This window comes from Lithobates pipiens, unplaced genomic scaffold, assembly GCF_037356315.1.
Source record: "Lithobates pipiens isolate NorthernLeopardFrog02 unplaced genomic scaffold, aLitPip1_a1.2 Scaffold_19, whole genome shotgun sequence".
NCBI classification, from domain to species: domain Eukaryota; kingdom Metazoa; phylum Chordata; class Amphibia; order Anura; family Ranidae; genus Lithobates; species Lithobates pipiens.
Window position 1 is genome coordinate 55,827,686 of NW_027507764.1, and position 16,766 is coordinate 55,844,451.

Here is a 16,766-nt window from a genome sequence, read left to right on the forward strand (position 1 = left end):
GCCTTTGCCATGACACTCAAAATTGAGCTCAGGTGTATCCTGTTTTCCACTGCTCATCCTTGAGCTGTTTCTACAACTCGATTGGTGTCCACCTGTGGTAAATTCAGTTGATTAGGCATTGTTTGTAAAGGCACCCACCTTTCTATATAAGGTCTCACAGTTAACAGTGCATGTCAGAGCACAAACCAAGCCATGAAGTCCAAGGAATTGTCTGTAGACCTCGGAGACAGGATTGTATGGAGGCACAGATCTAGGGAAGGGTACAGAAATATTTCTACAGCATTAAAGGTCCCGATGAGCACAGTGGCCTCCATATAAATGGAAGAAGTTGAAAACCACCAGGACTCTTCCTAGAGCGGGCTGCCTGGCCAAACTGAACGATCAGGGGAGAAGAGCCTTAGTCAGGGAGGTGACCAAGAACCTGATGGTCACTCTGACAGTGATTCTCAGTGGAGAGAGGAGAACCTTCCAGAAAAACAACCATCTCTGCAGCACCCCACTAATCGGACCTGTATGGCAGAGTGTCCAGACGGAAGCCACTCCTCAGTAAAAGGCACATAACAGCCCATCTGGACTTTGCCAAAAGGCGAAAACAAATTGTGTAATGAGGGGCGCTGAAAATTAAACACTAATAATACCTAGCTGTTTTTTAAGATTTAATATAGGGCTCTAGGCGCTACCTCTAAAAGATATATATTTAGTGGGCTAAGCCCGTAATTTATAGAAATTCTCCAAATCCTCTATAATGGCCGCGATCAGTGGGTCACCTCCACTGGGGAAAAAAGACTCCGAAATCTCTCCAGTATTCAAATTGGACTATCTAGTCTTAGACCAGCTACAATATCCAGATTGAAGTACTAGGATTTTATACGGTATACCCCTATATTGGGTATATATGCAGTAAGTGCTAAAAAATAATAACCCAAAGAGAGAGAAACCAAAAAAGACCACAGAAAAAGCTCAATAGCAATTAATAAAATAAAAATAAAAAATAACTGTGTAAATCGAATGTTGAATATATAGATCCTCTTATTCAACATTAGATTTACACAGTTATTTTTTATTTTTATTTTATTAGATTTCTTTATATTTGTTTATCTGATTATTTTACTTGGATTAGTCTGTACTTTAAAGTTCCCCCTCTAGTGTTTACAATTATGTACCACATGCCATTGGTCTAAAATATCCCATCATTAAGTAATGCTCTTTATTAACAGGGTGTATGTAGAGAACACAGGATAATTGCTATTGAGCTTTTTCTGTGGGGTTTTTTTTTTCTCTCTTTGGGTTATTATTATTTTTTAGCACTTACTGCATATATACCCAATATAGGGGTATACTGTATAAAATCCTAGTACTTCAAGCTGGATATTGTAGCTTGTCTAAGACTAGATAGTCCAATTTGAATACTGGAGAGATTTCGGGGGAGCTTGAGAGGTCCTGCAAAGAAGAATGGGAGAAACTGCCCAAAAATAGGTGTGCCAAGCTTGTAGCATCATACTCAAAAAGACTCAAGGCTGTAATTGGTGCCAAAGGTGCTTCAACAAAGTATTGAGCAAAGCCTGTGAATAATGTACATGGGATTTATATTTTTAATAAATTTGCAAAGATTTCAAACAAACTTCTTTCATGTTGTCATTATGGGGTATTATTTGTAGAATTTTGTGGAAAAGAATTTGATCCATTATGAAATAAGGCTGTAACATAAAATGTGGAAAAAGTGAAGAGCTGTGAATACTGTATAGACCAGCCTTTCTCAACCTTTTGAACACAGAGGAACCCTTGAAATAGCTCTCCGTTCTCGGGAGAAACCCCTGCTAATAATTAGAAATGTACAACTCATGATACATTAGTGTAATGGTCAGTGGGAAGAATGGTCCTTACACTTGTGGTGATTGGGAAGAATTACCTCCTTACAGATAGCTAAAAAGATCAATGGTGTCGGTGGGAACTTATCTGCGAGGCAGAAATTGGCCAATGCTAAAGGAACCCCTAGCAACCTTTGCAGGAACCCTGGTTGAGAATCACTGGTATAGACTGTATAGTTTCTGTTAGGCCTCGTTCATATTGGAGGCCTGTAAAATCAGACGGTTGAGCTGCAGTTTGGCGGTAGGCAATACCCCCACCAAACATGATCTATTAAGCCAGCCATAGATGGTTCAGCAGGGACCAGCTAAGATTCCATCCATCTCTGGGCAGGCTGATTGTACCCAAGTCGCTCCATGGATCGACTTTGGTACAACCAGTATGTCAGATTTTCTAGCATGTGGTAGGGATGTCATCCATTTTTGTTTCTGTCATAAAAAAAAGTCTGGAAAATGTTGCTGTTTTGGGCTATTCTGTACCCCCAACTCTCTCCCCAAGTTTACTTGGCAAATACACTATGCAACGGAAGTCCAAATGTTACAGTAGTCCTAGGATCCATGTGTATATAACCAGGGGCATGGCCCATCCTGCCCACGTGTAGCGAGTTGCATGCACACCAGCTCTAACGTGGGTGTGCTGGCTCATGGCCTCTTGGCTAATGCAAGGGTGCTGATGCCAACTAACTCACACCAGCCAAGTGTGTGTGTGTGTGTGTGTGTGTGTATTAACGTATATTACTGACACTGGGTAAGCGACTTGAAGTGTACGTGAGCTCCTTTGCTTGTAGTGGCCAGTGCTGTGCCTTTTTGCCAGCTACCCTGTATGCTAGCCCGCTATAGTTCTTGATTTGCCTATGGCTGACCTGAATTGCCTGACCTTGCTCATTTCATTTACCCCTGTGGCCAGATCTGCCTTTTTCCTGATATTCTCTTGTGCCTCCTGATCTCAGCCTGGATACCTACAACCTTTGCCTGCCTCGACCTTTTTCCTGGACATATGCCCTGTACACACGGTCAGAATTTCCGATGAAAATGTGCGATCGGATCGTGTTGTCAGAAAATCCGATCGTGCGTGGGCTCAATCGGACTTTTTCTGTCAGAATTTCCGACACACAAAGTTTAAGAGCAGGATCTAAAATTTTCGATCCGATCGATCGTGTGTAGACAATTCCGATTGACAAAGTGCCACGCATGCTCAAAATAAATTAAGAGACCACAGCTATTGGCTACTGGCCCATTTTCTAGTCCTGACGTACGTGTTGTACGTCACCTCGATAAGAATGATCAGATTTTCCGACAACTTTGTCCGACCGCGTGCATGCAAGACAAGTTTGGCACAAAATCCGTCGGGGAAAAAATACGATGGATTTTGTTGTCGGAATGTCCGACCGTGTGTACAGCACAATAGACGACTTACTCTTACATGCTGCCTGCCTCCTCCAGCAATTTCACACCTTGTCTCCACTTTGTAGCCACCCTGTTCCTGTGTTCCCTCCTTGGTGGGGCAATCCCTGAGGGCTGCAACTTGGTTACACCTAGCAGCAAAGCAACCTGAGGGAAAATGGGGTCTCCGGCCCATCATTCTTTGCAAGTTGCTCTGGTGAAGAAGAAGAATCAAGTGATTTACTGTAAGTTGTCATTAGGGCTGCATCTTGGGAGAGCCAGCATCACCTACCAGGGGTGTCATTCCTAAGACAATTGTTGCCTTTGTCCAGGAATAACGGACAATTAGAGAGGTAGGGGTATAAGACACTATGTAGCAGTAGGAGCACCCATCATAATCCAGCAGCTTCCATGGAGGTTAGAGTACACCATGTTTAAATAAACCTTTTCAGTCCAAACTTTCATCATTATTTTATCCTTTACTTATATCTCTGCAGGTTCATATATGTTGCTGACGTTTCTGGGAAAGCGATTAACGTGTTGGAGAAACATGCAAATTGGTCTCTATCACCAGTAAAGGTAATAACCAGGGCTTTTTTTCAGCAGGAACGCAGTTCCGGCACCTGCTGCACTGAATGTATGTAATGGCAAGAGGTGCTTGGGGTGTACTAGAGGTTCTATTGATGCTAATTGCTGGGGAATCAATTGTTGCTGCAGGATATTTAATTTTTGCAGTGAGGGTCTATTGTTGCTGGGGAAGGATCTATTTGCTGCTGGGGGTGGGTCTTATGTTGCTGGGGGCAGTCAGTTGTTGCTGGAAGGTATCTACTTTTGAGACAGGGGTCTATTGTTGCTGGCTGCTAGATGGTCTATTGATGCTGGCTGTTGGGAGTCTAACATTGCTGGGGTGGGTCTATTGTTGCTGGAAGGTCCATTGTTGCTGGCTACAGGGAATCTATTTTACTGTCTTTCTTGTCATTAACAAATTCCATACAAATTACTACAAATTACTTAGCACCACAAAATTATTCTTTGCTCTGTATTCTCTAAAAAGGGCAGTACTGGGAGGTGAGGTAGGGGTGGGACCAAGGAACAGTGCTTAGAGGTGAGTACGGGGCAGAGACAAAGGGTGAGTCGGAAGGGACGAGTTCTTGCACCCATGGGCATCCGCAGAACTTTTTTCAGGGGGGGCATCATTTTAGGGTCACCCATGCGCCACCCCTTTTCGACAATGTCATTATCACATTGTCATGGTAAGGGACTGCAGATATAGTACAGTCCCTAGGATAAGTAATGGATAATGGCCAACAGGCCCTCTTACCAGACTCAGAGAAACTACAGCAGTGATCCCTCCGGCTGGATGATCGCTCACTCTGGGTTCCCTGGGGGCGACTGGTCAGTAGTGTAGCATGTCTGTACCCTGGTAGTGGCTCAGTCTTTCTCTCTCTGGCGCTGGGCAGTGTAGCGCTCTCTCTCTGGTGGCGCTGGGCAGTGTAGCTCTCTCTCTGGTGGTGCTGGGCAGCGTGGCTCTCTGGTAACATTGGGCAGCGTGGCTCTCTCTCTCTGGCTTCCGCCCAGCACACTCCTCGTTCTTTGTCCTATAACACTCTCCCTCCCATTTTTTTCCAGGTTTTCCAGTCTCTCAATCTCTCTTTTGATCGAGCCGTAGCCTCCTCCCTGTGGAAAATGTGGCCGCCAATCTTTGGGACTACATGTCCCATGATGCTCTCTTCTCCTAGTCTCCTTTGATTTGCCCTCGCTTATGGCCAATAGGGAAGGACCGGAGCGGGCAGGAACCTGGGTGGGGAACTGGTGAGAGCTGCCATCTCTTCTCCCTGACGAGAGAAAGGGGGAGTGAGCGATGGAAACCTCTGACAGCCCGCAGCTCGCCTTTCTGCTGTGACAGCGCTGACGAGTTCTCTGTTGGGCTAAGCAGGGAAAAGAGCCAAAGTCGCACTACACTGATGGGGGGGGGGGGGGGGCCTTGATAGCACCTTGATGGTGTCACCCCACTGGTGGGTGGCACCTGGGTGCGGGCTGCCTGCACCCTGATAGCGATGCAACTGTGCTGAATTTAAGATCTGATCGCTGATTCCAGGGGGGGCACTTGACCCCCCCCTTGCCCCTACCTGCCGACGCCCATGCCTGCACCTGTCCTCTGAGAAAAAAAGCCCTGGCAATAACTATTAGTAAACCCTAACACTGCAGTGCTCACACTAAACCATACCTGTAACCCTAACACTAATCCTCCCTTTTGGGGTAGATTTAGACATGTTTTCAAATCTCTTGCCTCGTAAGCCCGATCCATGTTTAGCTCTAACTCCAGAGGCTATGAATAAGCGATGCAACGCCTCTTTACCGCCTTTCTTAACCCCATTTTTTTAAATATATATATATATATATATATATATATATCTGACGCGCTGCTGTTGCAGGGTGTTTGCAGCAATTTCCCATGAATTAATGTGTTGCCTTTGGTAGGGGACAAGCACTACATTGTCACTACATGCCATGTGAATGCATTTTGCAGGCGTCAAGCATCGCGGCCACAGCATGTAATCATCCCCATCCGCTGTCTATTGCAATTTAAGTGGGGCTGGCTCCTCTCTAGCCATGTCTAACCATAATACCCTCTCTGTAACCCTAACGTTACCCCTTTCTGTGACACTAACCATCCCTGTAACCCCAACATTTACCCTCCTTGTAACGCTATCCCTTCCTGTAACTCTAACACTACCCCTCCACATAACCCTATAAACCCCACACTTGTCCTCCCTGTAACCCTAATACCAACCCTACCTGTAAATCTCATGCTAACTCTCCCCATAACCCTAACAGTAATCCTCCTTCGAATCTTCATACTAGCTCACCCCATAAATGTAAAGGATATGTAAATGTTAGTTTAAAAAATAAATAAAAAAATTATACTTGCCACCTCTGTGCAGTTGGTTTTGCACGGTGGCCCCGATCCTCATCTTCTGGGGTCCCTCAGCTTTGGAGAGCCGCTCCCCGTTGTGCGGGTGCATTCCCATGTCCTGCTGCGTCCATGGGCACAGACTTGGCCCCGCCCCCTCAGCTCCCACGTTGTTTGGATTTGATTGACAGCAGCGGGAACCAATGGCTGTGCTGCTATCAGTCTATCCAATCAGGACCTGAAACAGCAGCTGGAGCTGGTGTGCTCATCCCTGTCACTGGAAAGATCGGGTTCAGGTAAGTAAAAGGGAGGCTCTGGGGGGAGGTTTTCCCTTAATGCATTAAGGTGAAACATTTTGAGGGTTTACAATCCCTTTTAAAGTGGAATTCCAGCCTACACCCTAATTAGCCTTAAAAATGCCCCCCCCCCCCCCATTCCTAATGCCTATTCTTACAAACTAGCCATTGTTGGAGTGCTCTCTCCTCTCCCCTGCAGCCACCACTGGCTGGCACGGGATCGAGTGGGCTGAAAATAGGTAAGTATATACATCTTTATTAAACCAGGTGTTAAGCATGGGTGTTAGGAGTTTTTTTTTTCTGTTTTATATTGGACAACTACCAGATGAGTTTTGTTGATTCGTCTGTTATAATTTTCATTGTATCATTTGCACTTCTCATATGGAGTAAATTAATGAATTGGAGCGGAGACTGCAATCCAGGCCTTCTTGTCCAACATCAGTACCTGACTTCACAAATGCTCTTCTGGCAGAATGATCAAACAGACACACTCCTAAACCTTGTGGACGGCCTTCCCAGAAGAGTTGAAGCTGTTATAGCTGCAAAGGGTGGGCCAACTCAATATAGAACCCTACAGACTAAGACTGGGATACCATTAAAGTTCATGTGTGTGTAAAGGCAGGCGTCCCAATACTTTTGTGTGTGCTGTATATATGTATGTATATATAATTTTTTTTTATTCTGTTTTGCTTGACTTCCATGTCAGATGCTCCAATTGGACGCATTGGTGGATAATCTGTCAGTGGACCCGGTCACTGGTGATATTTGGACAGGAGCCCATCCGAATGGATTTAAATTGTTTAAGTACAGTGCAGAAGATCCACCAGGCTCAGAGGTGAGTGTCACATGTTCTAATAGGAGGGAACGTTATTCTTGAGGTCTAAAGAATTGGTTTGCTAAATGTAATGCTGATTTATGACGAGGTGGAGTAGTTTGCTCTATTATCTAATGGTAACTGGGGTCAAACCAAGGATAGTTTTTGACCTGCAGTGACAAGAAAAAAATCCTCAAACTAATTTTAAACGGTGTATGTAGTTTTTGCTTGGGGAAAAATCGTTCATGTTGTAATGCACATGTTCGAGACACAAAAGAAACCTGTTTAATAGATCTGGAATTCCATTCAACTAGCAGGTTTGTATGAAAAGTTAAAGTGGACGGTCAGTCCTCCTGTGTACTAGCATTGCCCTCTCCCAGGGCTGCCATTATAGCACGTGTGCAGATGTTCTGCATGGCTCTCCTTTGGCACATCTATGCACATGCAGGTGGTTTCCCACGCATGCGCAAAGACAGTTACATTTGGTGACTTTCCAAACCGCCATGTTTGCACATGTGCAGAAAGTCACCTATGTGAATGCAAAGAGTCGGGGAAACCCAAGTGTGCGCAGATGTATCGCAGGGCTCGCTCAGAACCTTGCGGCACATCTGCCTACATGCGGGGCGGTGGAGGGGGCTGTAATTCTCGCCTAGGTAAGAAATGCGGTAGTGCATCACAAATGTCACGAAATTTTATAAAAATGTCCGGCTTTAAGAGAAGAAAAGGCAAGCGGTGGGGCAACACGACGTGTGCATTAGGGCAAAGGTCCATTTCTAAATCGGTGGACTCCATGAAGGAACCATCAAAAGTTCTGATTTTTCAGAATTTCCTTAAAGCGGAACTTTACTTATAACAATTTTTAATGATGTTCTTTAGCAAGGAACATATATTCCACGTTAATTATGCTACCAAAATCAGTGTGTGCTGTAAATAGCCTCCAGCATTGCTTCTAGTCTTGCTGGTGGTTGCCATTTTGCTGAAGCCCAGAACCTCTGAACAGCAGTAAATCATAAAGCAGAGCTAAACCCATCAATGTAACAGTTTTCATCAAACAGTTACACCCTCTGGCGGGCAGCGGTAATCTGATAGAACACAGTCATTCCAGGAATGTAAGGTAAGTGACATTTCAACCCAAAAATACTTACTGTGCATATGCGCTATGCGTTCCAAGATGCATTCCATGGTGTAATGCAGGGATAATGCAATTAGCGGACCTCCAGCTGTTGCAGAACTAAAAGTCCTATGAGGCCTAGCAAGACTGACAGCCACAAGCATGACACCCAGAGGCAGAGGCATGATGGGACTTGTAGTTTTGCAACAGCTGGAGGTCCGCTAATTGCATATCCCTGGTGTAATGCCTTCCAAACACATGATCTGATGGTTAGTGGTAATCTGGTAGAACACCCATGCAGACATCTTACTACACCCAGCTACATCTGGAATTTCAGAGTAATTTTAGCAATAAATTGAGCGTATATAAATATATACCGGTATATAGTATATTGATTTCTGTAATGCTGTTTTGATGTTTAGAATTTTGAAAGAAGCTGGACTCCAGCATTAGGAAGGTGGCAGAGGCCATTTTGGTACACCCTGTTCTGGTTAGCGCTAAACCTTTTTTAGCCTTTCAAATTTAACCACTTAAAGGGGAGGTCCACCCTTACCAGAAATGGCTGTTGCTAGGCAGATCGTCCTAGTCTGCCTCTTCCTATTGCACAGTGATCTTCGGTCTTCTCCTCCTCGCGTTGTCTTCTGGTGAATGGGGCGCGGTGTGTTGTGAGAACTGTGTGTGTGTGTGTGTCCCACAACACAGCGCCTCACGACTCGCGCATGTGCAGTAGAAAACAGGCAGTGAAGCCGCAAGGCTCCACTGCCTGTTTACCTTACTTTGAATGGTGGCGCCGGGACCTGAGAGACGGGTCGGCCTCGGGCGGCCGACATCGCGGGCACCCTAGAAAGGTAAGTGCTTATTAAGTCAGCAGCTACAGTGTTTGTACCTGTTGACCTTTAAATGTTTTTTTTTTTTTTTTTTCGCTGGCCCACCACTTTAAGGACCAGCCGCCATTGTTGTAAGTCACTACTTTGACTTTAAATACCGTTGTTATGGCAGCAGCTAGCTGCCATAACCCAGGTATTTTTAAAAATGGCCTGTGGTCCTCTTTCTGATAAAAGTGGTCTCAGTGGTGGTTTTCCTGCGAGATAATTATAATCGATAGTGGGAGAGGGCCCCCCGCCATGCTTTGGTAGTCTCTGCTGCTTACCGGAGCCGTCGGTAGCAGCAGAGCTGATCGGTTTCTTGCCATTCACTGCCTGGATGTTGAGTGAGGGAATTGTGGCCCCCGCATAGCATTGGAGCATCGACTTGCGAACCACTCCTACTTACGAACAGGGCGCTGCAGGGACCCTCTGCTGTTCTGCGCGGACTATCTGCCGTTCTGCGCATGGGCGGCCAGCCGCAGAGCCTCGGAAAATGTCGGAAATGTCCGTAATTTGCCACGCATGCATGGCCAATTTGCAAACATTTCCGGATTACAAACAGGAGAAAAGTCCCTAACAGGTTCTTAACCCGGGGACCCCCTGTATATTTATATACACTCCCTTTTATTGCTGAAATTACTCTGAAATTCCAGATGTAGCTGGGTGTAGTAGGATGTCCGCATGGGTGTTCTATCAGATTACCCCTACTCGTCAGATCATGAAGTGTTTGGAATGCATAGTATATGCGCAGTAAGTATATATATTTTTTTGGTCGGAAACGTCACTTCTGTGACGCAATTGATGGGTAGCAGTAATCTGATAGAACACCGGGATTGCTAACTGTCACATTTGCTTGTCCTCAACCAAACTGGCAAACCATCAAATGGCTAGTATCATAACTGACCGCATGTGCATCACTATTGTAGTTGCAGATCAAACAGAAGCAGCTTTCTTGGCTGTAAAGGAAAGGAGAGTTTAATTTAACTTTAAGGCTGTCAGCAGATCGGCCTCTACAAATTCAGCAGTGTCTAAAAATGGAGAGCAACTGAGCATGTGCAGAGCGGGGTGAGACAGTGTATTGCTGGATTTTAAACAGTATAAACCCTTTATTTTTAATGTTTTACATCGCTATACCTGCAAAAGGGGCCAGCCTGAAGTCGTCTAACGGAACTTCATTTTCTGACTAAAATTCCACTTTAAGAACGTATGACTGAAATGCTAATGGGATGTGGCCATCTTTAGGATGTAGCATGGTATACGATTAGGGTTGCCACTTGTCCAGGATTCACCCGGACAGTCCAGGTTTTGAATCGTGTGTCCGGATTTCAAGCGAATTGAAACCCGGACACATTGTTTAGACCGGGCTGGGGCTCCCCAAAATAATCGCACACAAATCTATTGCCATCCGGGAGCTGTGGGCAGCTGTCTGGGAGCAAGTTTGTCATCACTAGGGGGCAGGGTGATGATGTCAGCAAAAGCAATTACTCCTCTCCTTGGGGCACCCAAAGGTGTCCTAGGCCGCTAAAGTGTTCGGGTTTGGCTTGAAGAAAAGGTGGCAACCCTATATGCAATGCCTCTAGTATGTGCACTGTGTTGTAAGCTTACGCTTGACTCGCCAATCAAAAGTATTGCATGGCTGCTTACTCACACTTGTGCGCCCATTGACATTGTTGCATCTGTTTTTGTCATTTGTAGGTGATCCGTGTCCAGAACATTCATTCTGACAACCCAGTCGTGACCACCGTATACGCCAACGATGGCTCAGTGCTTCAGGCCTCGACTTGTGCCGCCGTGTGGGAGAAGAATCTACTGGTGGGCACAATATTCCACAAAGCTCTCCACTGCAAATTGGAGTAATCGGACCAAAACGCGCCAAAACTGTGAAATGCACTTCATTTTTTTTTTTTTATTGGTCAAGCCCTGCAGGTGGCTATAGGAGTTCCAACTCTCTCGAGTGACCAAAGAAAGCCCAGCACCACCGCAAGCTGCATTAAGTTGAAAACACTGTGGGGTTGGAGTCGGTGTTCGTTTGTTTTACAAAAAAAAAAATAATTCCTTTTGTGTTCACCTGGAAATACTTATGAGTGTGGGAAAATCCTTTCTGGGGCAACTGCCAACTATTAACCACACTGTGCAACATTTATGTCACCAAACTATGTAGGGGCTCATTTACACATGAGGCAGCCCTTGTCGCCCCTCTGAGAAGCGATTCGCAGTGGATTGCTTTTTTTTAGAAGGTGGTTGACAGAGGACATGTCACCTCTTCACCTCCTGTTTAACCCTTTTTCACGTCGACTGCCTCCAATCCCTTTTAATATTTTGATAATCAGGTCATGTGACTGCTGTGATTGGCGGTCATGTGATCGTAAACCTCCCAATCGCAAGTATGCAATAGAAGCTTACCGATTCCCCATCAGCCACCATGTTGGAAGCGTGCTTACAGCACGTTGAGTGGTTTACACAGGGCCACATATATGCGGCTGCTTTGCATAAGGGCCCACCTGCCGTGAGGCCTCATATATGCGTACGGCTTGCATGAAGAGGTCAAAGCCACAAAAGCCCACACCACTGTGCCACAGACCACAAAAGCCTGTGCCACTATGCCACAACCACAAAAGCCTGTGCCACAACCACAAAAGCCTGTGCCACAACCACAAAAGCCTGTGCCACAAACCACAAAAGCCTGCGCTACTGTGCCACAAACCACAAAAGCCTGCGCTACTGTGCCACAAACCACAAAAGCCTATGCCACAAACCACAAAAGCCTGCGCCACTGTGCCACAAACCACAAAAGCCCGCGCCACTGTGCCACAAACCACAAAAGACCGCGCCACTGTGCCACAAACCACAAAAGACCGCGCCACTGTGTCACAAACCACAAAAGCCCGCGCCACTGTGTCACAAACCACAAAAGACCGCGCCACTGTGCCACAAACCACAAAAGACCGCGCCACTGTGCCACAAACCACAAAAGCCCGCGCCACTGTGCCACAAACCACAAAAGCCCGCGCCACTGTGCCACAAACCACAAAAGCCCGCGCCACTGTGCCACAAACCACAAAAGCCCGCGCCACTGTGCCACAAACCACAAAAGCCCGCGCCACTGTGCCACAAACCACAAAAGCCCGCGCCACTGTGCCACAAACCACAAAAGCCCGCGCCACTGTGCCACAAACCACAAAAGCCCGCGCCACTGTGCCACAAGCCACAAAAGCCCGCGCCACTGTGCCACAAGCCACAAAAGCCCGGGCCACTGTGCCACAAGCCACAAAAGCCCGGGCCACTGTGCCACAAGCCACAAAAGCCCGCGCCACTGTGCCACAAACCACAAAAGCCCGCGCCACTGTGCCACAAAAGCCCGCGCCACTGTGCCACAAACCACAAAAGCCTGTGCCACAACCGCAAAAACCTGCACCACTGTGCCACAACTGCAAAAGCCTGTGCCGCAACCGCAAAAGCCTTCACCACTGTGCCACAACCACAAAAGCCTGCTCCGTTGTGCTGCAACCTCATGCAATGCAGCATGCCGTTGCAGTGCTGTCCCATTTATTTGAATGGATCACATTATTTGTTGGTACTGTCTGCCAAATACAACCGGTGGTATTATTTTTTTTTCCACACCTGTGAAACAAAGTATCTCAAATGCGGCATGTCCACAAGCCCATCCGTCTGCCTTTTGCAGTTTAAGGGAGGTGGTATATCCTCACTCAACAGTCTATTTTTACCACCCCCCGGCCACAAGTGTAAACCTAGCCTCAATCACATGGGTGTACTACAACATAGTTGGGATGCAGCAGCTGCACGGAAGCAGTTCTTGCTCCCAGTTTGGCATCTGTGCGTCTGCGAGTGCACAGCCCCAAACACACACTGGAGTTGATTTTACTAATCGCAAACAGACTGTGCACTTTGCAAAGTTGCAATTGCAGTTGTAATTGTGATAAAGCTTCACTTTGGAAAGAGTACCGAATCACGTGCAAGGAAAATTAAAAAAACAGCATTTTTGCTTGCACATGATTGGATGATGGAAGTCAGCAGAACTCGCTTACTGAGCTCTGGAGCAACCTCAGTTTTGCAAAGTGCACAGTCTATTTGCCTTTAGTAAATCAACCCCAGTGTCTGTGTTTGGTGCGGTGCACCTCCATAGGTTTCAAACTTGGAACAGCGTCTGTGTCTGTGCAGCTGCTGCATCCCAATTGACATGAATGGGTTTGCCTGCACAGGGATGCACGGCACGCCTTCTCTGTAGTACGCTGGTGAGAATGAGGCCTGGGCTGTATATACACACATTTACAAAAACCAACTTGGTGCTGCAGTTCATTCAGAGGGCCTTGTTTACATGTGCAGAGGCATTCACCACCCTTTTGAAAAGTGATCTTTGGAAGAACGCTTTTTGGAGGCATTTCAATGCCTCGTGTCAATTTTGGAGGCTTCTGATAGGCATCTAGAATGTGGTATGTTGCTGAATGCGCAGATCACTGTGCAAGTTTGGCAATGCCGAGATGAATGAACTTCCACGCATCGGTGGGAGTGACATCATCTCAGCCCGGCCAATGATGATAGCTGGCGAGTTTGTACCTGGAAGCCGGCCACCCAAAAATGTCAGAGGCCAGCTGGGAGCTCAGGATGCTGCATTGCTGAAGTGAAGGTATAGCTCCAGTGTGGACTCTTTCACTTGAATGGGAATGCTACCAAATGCTACGGGTTGCATAATTTTCACTGCACCTCAACCATGGTGATGTGTTCTAACCTGCCCGTTGGCCATGTTGACTTGTGGCTCAGCAATTGGAGGGTGGAAAAAAAAGTTGCTCAACCACTCCCTTTTTTTTTTTTTTTTTTTAACCACCCCTGGGCCACTAATGTATACAAGGTAGAATGCAGCTCTGTTATCTGTGTCCACTGAAAAAGTGCTGCAGTGTGCACCATCCTTTGACCTTGTTGGAGGGTAATGGAGGAGCTGGGGTGCAAGTTTATTCTCCAGAGACTGTGCAAATATCTGCTATTGGCAGGGCTGGCTTCTGAATCATTGAATGATGTTGAACTTATTTTTGTAAACTTGCTGATGTTTTATATCTTGCGATTTTGTTGTTTCTATAAAATGTGACCAGAATTAAAGAGTCTTGTTGGTTGGCCTTGACTACAAATCGCCTGCTTCGTTCATTCATTCATTGAACTAATGATTGTTTTGTTATGTGCTGACAGATGACACTTTTATTGAACTACACAGTAAATCAATAATACAAAGATCAATATGCAAATGGCCCCTTTGACACAGGGCGGACTGCGGCTGCGATCCGCTTGCTCATCACGTGATCTCTCTGCTGATCCCCGCTTAGCAGGCGGATGACCAATCCATGTCCGCTCCGTTCATGCTGAGCAAACACAGACCGCTCTCCTCTATGGGCGGCTGGATGTAAACTGACTGCCTGTCTATTAACACCTGAATCATATACGTTGGAGGAAAGAGGAAAGGATCCCCATCAGTCTCATTTTAGAGGATCGTATTGGATCGGATGTAGGCGGGTGTAACCGGACACATGTCCGTTCACACCCGCCGCTCCATAGAGAAGAATGGAGGTTACAATTGGCTCCGCCTGAAAAATGGACAGGCAGACCCAATCGGAACATCAGTGTGAAAGAAGCCAAAGGCAGGAGCCCCTAGCAGAATTCATGTTTTTATTTACCAATCTACCAATCAAACGATTGGTTGCTTCAGGGGACAACACTCATCTCTCTCTTTTTTTTTTTTTTTTTATTGCTGTGCATACGTCTCAAGGACACCATATGTGATGACCACTCTTGTCATGACCCTAAGGCAGTACAGCCAGCCCTCCTGTACTGGGCCTGGGCCCCCATCAGCTCAAAAGGGGGGGCCCGGGCACCTACTGAGTAGAAGGGCCAGCTGTACTGTCATATTGCAGACACTGATCATCTTCTGCCTCCCCCCTGCAGCGGTACCAACTTCTCCTCTTTCTCCCTCCAGCTGCACTGCAGGGGGATTGGTTCTAGTTGCGTGATCTATCCTTCCTAGCAATGCTGTTGAGCACTGTGCATGATTGGCTATTCACGGCACTGGTGTTGGGGACCACTGTGCATGACCCGTAGTTTTTGGCACTGTTGGATGGGACTGGTGGAGATAGCCTATGGTTTGTGGTGGTGTAGGGCATCCATGTGGCTGACCGGTCTTTTAAGGCAATGGTGGTGAGGACCACTGTGCATGATTGGTCCTTCATGGCACCTGTGTTGGGGACTACTGTGCATGACCAGTCCTTCTTGGCACTGTTGGATGTGACATGTAAATTTATAGATGGGCAACTCCTATCCTCATATTGATTAGTGGTTCCAAATATTAATAAATACTTCAGTAGGGAACAGACACAAAATATACACTCCACATCTTTCCAAATAACTGTTCTGCTTTATTATGATGCAATTGAAGGTTTTTATACACATGATTATGTAGGTATCACATTAATATTACAATTGTACTTTTATGGTAACAAGGGGCGTAACATTGGCAGACTAATTATAATCAGGACTCGAAAGAATGCAAACATTTACTGAAAACATTATTAGTGCCGTGTGCGGGGCATTTTGCAATACATATAAAATAGAATACAATTATAAACAGAACTTACAAATTTCCTTTACAGTCTCCTCTCTTTTGATCACTAACCATACCTGCTATCACCTTTGAACCTGGAACCTCCACATGCTTAGGTGGAGGTACTGTTGTCCTGGCCAAAGAGGCAAAAACCCCATTGCTGGGAGAATATAATAGCTGAGCAGCTTTTTCATTACAAAATGAGTAAATTTTATATTGTGAACGATAATGTTACGCAGAGTAAATTGATGCCCAACATGTCACGCTTCAAAATTGCGCCCGCTTATGGAATGGCGACAAACCTTTTACCCTTAAATCTCCATAAGTGACATTAAAAAAATTCTAGAGGTTGCAAATTTTGAGTTACAGAAGAGGTCTAGGGCTAGAACTATTGCTCTTCGCTATACCAATCGTGGCGATATGTGTGGTTTGAACACCGTTTTCATATGCGGGCCCTGCTCGCATGTCTGCTCATATGTGTTCGCTTCTGCACGCGAGCTCGGCACGTTAGAATTTTTTTTTTTCTTATTTATTTTACCTTTATTTTTACACTGTTCTTTAAAGAAAAAAGTCACTTTTATTCCTATTACAAGGAATGCAAACATCCCTTGTAATGGAAAAAAAGCACGTCAGGACCTCAAATATGAGATCTGGGGTCAACAAGACCTCAGATCTCATATTTACACTAAAATGCAATAAAAAAAAATGTAAATGTCATTTAATAAAACGTTTCTCTAAGAGCTATGAGCGGAAGTGGCATTTTGAGGTGCAATGGTATGGAGACGGGTGGGGGCCATCTTCCCCTCACTCGTCTCCATACCAAGCCAGGGAGAGTAGAGTACCCGATCGCCTCCGCTGCTACCGACGGCTCTGTTAAGCGGTAGAGGGCACCGGAGAATGGCGGAGGCCCCTCTTC

At 46.0% G+C, this 16,766-nt stretch overlaps 1 protein-coding gene across 1 annotated transcript in view; it reads left to right on the plus strand.

Moving 5' to 3' along the window:
• Positions 1-14,390, plus strand: part of LOC143995973 (serum paraoxonase/arylesterase 2-like) — a 48,050-nt gene extending 33,660 nt beyond the window's left edge. The window contains exons 7-9 of the mRNA XM_077490755.1: positions 3,746-3,827; positions 7,165-7,293; positions 10,945-14,390. Of these exons, the coding sequence (XP_077346881.1) occupies positions 3,746-3,827; positions 7,165-7,293; positions 10,945-11,106 (373 nt within the window). The 3' untranslated portion in view covers positions 11,107-14,390. The remainder of the gene's footprint in view (positions 1-3,745; positions 3,828-7,164; positions 7,294-10,944) is intronic.
• Positions 14,391-16,766: the final 2,376 nt, after the last annotated feature.